Source organism: Melozone crissalis, unplaced genomic scaffold (assembly GCF_028551555.1).
Source record: "Melozone crissalis strain CALT ecotype California unplaced genomic scaffold, PUWL_Pcris_2 ptg000495l_1, whole genome shotgun sequence".
NCBI classification, from domain to species: Eukaryota; Metazoa; Chordata; class Aves; order Passeriformes; family Passerellidae; genus Melozone; species Melozone crissalis.
The window spans coordinates 3,455-9,451 of NW_026536204.1; the positions used below are offsets into that span (position 1 = coordinate 3,455).

Here is a 5,997-nt window from a genome sequence, read left to right on the forward strand (position 1 = left end):
ACAGGGTGGGGGTCACACGTGTCCCCTGCCCTCCCAGGCCATGTTCCTGTACCTGGCACTGGCAGTGTCACACGTGTCCCCTGTCCCCCAGGCCATGTTCCTGTACCTGGCACTGGCAGTGTCACACGTGTCCCCTGCCCTCCCAGGCCATGTTCCTGTACCTGGCACTGGCAGTGTCACACGTGTCCCCTGTCCCCCAGGCCATGTTCCTGTACCTGTTGCTCCTGGCCCTGCTCTGGGCCCTGGTGGCACTGCCAGTGTCACACAGGGTTGATGTCCCTGTCCTCCAGGCCATGTTCCTGTACCTGGCACTGTCAGTGTCACACACGGCTGATGTCCCCTATGTCCCCAGGCCATGTTCCTGTACCTGTCGCTCCTGGCCCTGCTCTGGGCGCTGCTGCGGGACAGGGTGGGGGTCTCTCTCTCGTGTGTCCCTGATGTCCCCTGTGTCCCCAGGCCATGCTGCTGTACCTGTCGCTCCTGGCCCTGCTCTGGGCGCTGCTGTGGCTGCTGCGGGACCGGCGCACGCTGCCGTCGGTGCGGGACAAGCACGTGTTCATCACGGGCTGCGACAGCGGCTTCGGGCGCCTGCTGGCGCGGCGCTTGGCCCGCCAGGGCTACCGGGTGCTGGCGGCGTGCCTGACCCCGCAGGGCGCCGAGAGCCTGCGCGGGGACACCCCCGGGGGACACCTGAGGACCGTCCTGCTCGATGTCACCCGCTCCGACAGCATCCGCCGCGCCGCCGAGTGGGTGCACAGGGAGGTGGGGGACAAAGGTGAGGGACGGGAAAGAGGGGAGGGGGATTGGGGAAGGGGGAAAGGGGCTGGGGGCTTCGGGAGGGGCTGGGTGCACAGGGAGGTGGGGGACAAAGGTGAGGGACGGGAAAGAGGGGAGGGGGATTGGGGAGAGGGGGAAAAGGGTCTGGGGGCTTCGGGAGGGGCTGGGTGCACAGGGAGGTGGGGGACAAAGGTGAGGGACGGGAAAGAGGGGAGGGGGATTGGGGAGAGGGGAAAAGGGTCTGGGGGCTTCGGGAGGGGCTGGGTGCACAGGGAGGTGGGGGACAAAGGTGAGGGACGGGAAAGAGGGGAGGGGGATTGGGGAGAGGGGGAAAAGGGTCTGGGGGCTTCGGGAGGGGCTGGGTACACAGGGAGGTGGGGGACAAAGGTGAGGGACGGGGCGGAAAGAGGGGAGGGGGATTGGGGAGGGGCTGGGGGCAAGTGGGAGAGGGGGAAAAGGGGATGGAGGTTGGGGAGGGGAGAAAAGGGTCTGGGGGATTGGGGACAAGGTGGAGTCTTTGAGAGAGGGGAGGGAATGGCTCTGAGGGATTGGGGAGGGGGAAAAAGGGTCTGGGGGCTTGGGGAGGGGCTGTAGGGCAGGGCGGACGTGGAGGGACAAGGAGCAAAGGAGGGGACAGGGGACACAGGGGATGTGGAGACCCCAAGCAGGGGCTGGGACATGGGGGGGCACAAGGACCTGGGGAGGGGCTGTGGGGGATGTGGGGACACTCTGGGGGTCCCAGGGGACACTGGGGGTCCCATTTGGGAGTCCCCCACCCTCCATGTGTCCCCCAGGACTGTTTGGGCTGGTGAACAACACGGGCATCGCCAACCCCACTGACCCCAGGGCACACGGGGACACTCTGGGGGTCCCAGGGGACACTGAGGGTCCCAGGGGACACACTGGGGGTGCCATTCTGGGGTCCCCCCAGGGCTGTTTGGGCTGGTGAACAACGCCGGCATCGCCAACCCCATCGGGCCCACGGAGTGGATGGACATCGAGGATTTCCGGCGCGTGCTGGCCGTGAACGCGCTGGGCGCCATCGAGGTGACGCTGCAGCTGCTGCCGCTGCTGAAGCGCGCGCGGGGCCGCGTGGTGAACACGTCCAGCGTGCTGGGCCGCATCTCGGCCAACGGCGGCGGCTACTGCATCTCCAAATACTGCATCGAGGCCTTCTCGGACAGCCTCAGGTGGGCACCGAGCCCTGGGCACCCACTGAGGGCCGTGGGCATGGAGTGAGAGCCCTGGGCATGGACTGAGAGCTCTGGGCATGGACTGAGAGCCATGGGTATGGACTGAGATCAATGGGCATGGACTGAGAGCCCTGGGCACCCACTGAGGGCCGTGGGCATGGAGTGAGAATGGTCTGAGGGCCCTGGGCATGGACTGAGCCCTCTGGGCATGGACTGAGAGCCCCGGGCATGGACTGAGAGCTCTGGGCATGGACTGAGAGCTCTGGGCATGGACTGAGAGCTCTGGGTATGGACTGAGATCAATGGGCATGGACTGAGAGCCCTGGGCATGGACTGAGAGCCATGGGCACCCACTGAGGGCCGTGGGCATGGACTGAGAGCCCTGGGCATGGACTGAGATCAATGGGCATGGACTGAGAGCCCTGGGCACCCACTGAGGGCCGTGGGCATGGAGTGAGAATGGTCTGAGGGCCCTGGGCATGGACTGAGCCCTCTGGGCATGGACTGAGAGCCCCGGGCATGGACTGAGAGCTCTGGGCATGGACTGAGAGCCCCGGGCATGGACTGAGAGCTCTGGGCATGGACTGACCCCTCTGGGTGTGGACTGAGAGCTCTGGGTATGGACTGAGATCAATGGGCATGACTGAGAGCCCTGGGCATGGACTGAGAGCTCTGGGTATGGACTGAGAGCTCTGGGCATGGACTGAGGGCCATGGGTGTGGATTGACCCCTCTGGGCACAGACTGACCCCTCTGGGTGTGGACTGAGAGCCCTGGGCATGGACTGAGGCCTCCTGGTTTTGCCCTGACCCCTTTGGCCACCCCTCTAGCCACCCCTGTGACTCCTCTGACCACCCCTGACCATGGCCTGACCCCTCTGACCCCCCTGTGCCCCTCCCCAGGCGGGACATGCGGCACTTTGGGGTCAAGGTCAGCGTTGTGGAGCCGGGGTTCCTCAAGAACCCTCTGACCACATTCTGACCCCTCTGGCCACCCCATGACCCCTCTGCCCACCCTGTGACACCCCTGCCCACCCCATAACCCCTCTGTGACCCCCCTGTGCCCCTCCCCAGGCGGGACATGCGGCACTTTGGGGTCAAGGTCAGCATTGTGGAGCCGGGGTTCTTCAAGACCAACGTGACGGACCTGGACTCGCTGGAGGCGTCGCTGCGGCAGCGCTGGGAGCGCCTGGAGCCGGCCACGCGCAGCAGCTACGGGGAGCACTTCCTGCCCCAGTGTGAGCCCCCAGCCCCCCTTTCCCGACCAGCTGCGCACCCCCCGGACCCCAAAATTCATCGTCTCACCCTGCCTCAGTTTCCCTTTTCCTGCATTCCCCAAACCCCAAAATTCAGCGTCTCATCCCTGCCTCAGTTTCCCTTTTCCTGCATTCCCCAAACACCAAAATTCAGTCTCATCCCTGCCTCAGTTTCCCTTTTCCTGCATTTCCCAAATCCCAAAATTTGGCATCTCACCCTGCCTCAGTTTCCCTTTTCCTGACCAACTGTCCACCCCTCACAGACCCCAAAATTCATCATCTCACCCTGCCTCAGTTTCCCTTTTCCTGCATCCCCCAAACCCCAAAATTTGGCATCTCACCCTGCCTCAGTTTCCCTTTTCCTGCATCCCCCAAACCCCAAAATTCAGAGTCTCATCCCTGCCTCAGTTTCCCCTTTCCTGACCCTTCCCCACCTCCCAAGACCCCAAAATTGAGCATCTCATCCTTGCCTCAGTTTCCCTTTTCCTGACCCTTTTTCCACCTCCCTCCTCCCCTTTCCTGACCCTTTTCCACTTCTCAAAGTTCAGCATCTTTCCCCTGCCTCAGTTTCCCTTTTCCTGACCCTTTTCTACCCCCAAAATTCATCATCTCTCCCTGCCTCAGTTTCCCTTTTCCTGCATCCCCCAAACCCCAAAGTTCATTATCTCACCTTGCCTCAGTTTCCCCTTTACCGACCCTTTTCCACCCCTCACAGATCCCAAATTTCAGCATCTCTTCCCTGCCTCAGTTTCCCTTTCCTGACCCTTTTCCCTGCCTTTCAGCCCCCCAAAGTTTCCCTTTTCTTGCACTCTCCACTCCTGACCTTTTTCCACCTCCCCAGACCCCAAAGTTCAGCATCTCACCCCTGCCTCAGTTTCCCCTTTCCTGACCCCCCACCTCTCACCTCCCCTTTCCTGATCCTTTTCCCTGCCTCAGTTTCCCTTTTCCTGTATCCCCCAAACCCCAAAATTCAGCATCTCGCCTCTGCCTCAGTTCCCCCTGCAGACCCTTTTCCTGCATCCCCCAAATTCCACAATTTCACCCTCCCTGTCCCTTTTTGTCCCCCCAGACCTGCGCGTGCAGCGCCTGCTGCTGTCCCTGCTGTGTGACCCCGACCCTTTTCCACCTTTCACTTCCCCTTTCCTGACCCTTTTCCCTGCCTCAGTTTCCCTTCTCCTACATCCCCCAAAGTTCAGCATTTCACCCTGCCTCAGTTTCCCCTCCTGACCCTTTTCCTGCATCCCCCAAACCCCGAGTGTCACAATTTCACCCCTGCATCCCTGCCTCAGTTTCCCTTATCCTGACCCTTCCCCACCTCTCCAGACCCCAAAATTCAGCATCTCATCCTTGCCTTAATTTCCCCTTTCCTAACCCTTTTCCACCTCTCACAGACCCCAAAATTCAGTGTCTCACCCTGCCTCAGTTTCCCCTTTCCTGACCATTTTCCCTGCCTCAGTTTCCCTTCTCCTACATCGCCCAAACCCCAAATTTCACAATTTCACCCCTGCCTCAGTTTCCCCTTTCCCACCACCTCCCAGCTGTCCCCAAACCCCCCCTGACCCCTGTCCCTGTCCCTTTTTGTCCCCCCCAGACCTGCGGGTGCAGCGCCTGCTGCTGTCCCTGCTGTGTGACCGGGACCTGTCCCATGTCCTTGTGCCCCCCAGCTGTCCCACTGCCCCCTGACCCTTGTCCCTCACACCTGTCCCCAAACCCCCCTGACCCTTTTTTGTCCCCCCAGACCTGCGGGTGCAGCGCCTGCTGCTGTCCCTGCTGTGTGACCGGGACCTGTCCCATGTCCTTGTCCCCCCCACCTGTCCCCAAAGCCCCCTGACCCCTGTCCCTGTCCCTTTTTCTGTCCCCCCCAGACCTGTGCGTGCAGCGCCTGCTGCTGTCCCTGCTGTGCGACCGGGACCTGTCCCATGTCCTTGTGCCCCCCAGCTGTCCCACTGCCCCCTGACCCTTGTCCCTCACACCTGTCCCCAAACCCCCCCTGTCCCTTTTTTGTCCCCCAGACCTGCGGGTGCAGCGCCTGCTGCTGTCCCTGCTGTGTGACCGGGACCTGGCCAAGGTGACGCGCTGCATGGAGCACGCGCTGCGGGCGCAGCACCCGCGCAGCCGCTACAGCGCGGGCTGGGACGCCAAGCTGCTCTGGCTGCCGGCCTCCTACCTGCCCTCGGCCCTCGTGGACCTGGCCCTGGCCCTCATCCTGCCCAAGCCGGCCCTGGGCGGCCGCTGAGAGACCCCAGACCCAAATTAAACCCACCCAGGATGGGGAATAAATGCCCCAAGGATTGGGAATAAACGCCCCAAACTCACCTGTCCTTGCTCTGTCTAAGGTTAAAAGGGGATTTGGGGACACGGAGGTGGCACTTGGGGCATCACAGACCCGGCCCTGGCCGTCATCCTGCCCAAGCCGGCCCTGGGCGGCCGCTGAGAGACCCCAGACCCAAATTAAACCCACCCAGGATGGGGAATAAATGCCCCAAGGATTGGGAATAAACACCCCAAACTCACCTGTCCTTGCTCTGTCTAAGGTTAAAAGGGGATTTGGGGACACTGAGGTGGCACTTGGGGCATCACAGACCCGGCCCTGGCCGTCATCCTGCCCAAACCCGTCCTGGGCAGCCGCTGAGAGACCCCAGACCCAAATTAAACCCCCCCAAGAGTGGGGAATGAGCCCCCCAAGGGTGGGGAATCAATCCCCAAAGGGTGGCGAACAAACCTTGCGAACTCACCCATCCTTGCTCTGTTCATGGTCAGAAGGGGATTTGGG

General features: G+C 62.3%; 1 protein-coding gene across 1 annotated transcript; it reads left to right on the top strand.

Annotated features, from left to right (window-relative positions):
• The first annotated feature begins 459 nt into the window (after positions 1 to 459).
• Positions 460 to 5,477, top strand: RDH5 (retinol dehydrogenase 5). The gene is made up of 4 exons (XM_054295084.1): positions 460 to 775; positions 1,709 to 1,967; positions 3,043 to 3,206; positions 5,237 to 5,477. Exons 1-4 carry the CDS (start codon positions 460 to 462, stop codon positions 5,458 to 5,460), a joined length of 963 nt encoding a protein of 320 aa, XP_054151059.1. The 3' UTR covers positions 5,461 to 5,477.
• The last annotated feature ends 520 nt before the right edge of the window (positions 5,478 to 5,997 follow it).

Excerpts from the sequence above, each read along its gene's own strand:
- RDH5 (XM_054295084.1), top strand. The coding sequence starts at position 460 with ATGCTGCTGTACCTGTCGCTCCTGGCCCTGCTCTGGGCGCTGCTGTGG. Across the intron at positions 776-1,708 it reads CAGGGAGGTGGGGGACAAAG|GGCTGTTTGGGCTGGTGAAC; the intron begins GTGAGGGACGGG and ends GGGTCCCCCCAG. Across the intron at positions 3,207-5,236 it reads GGAGCACTTCCTGCCCCAGT|ACCTGCGGGTGCAGCGCCTG; the intron begins GTGAGCCCCCAG and ends TTTGTCCCCCAG.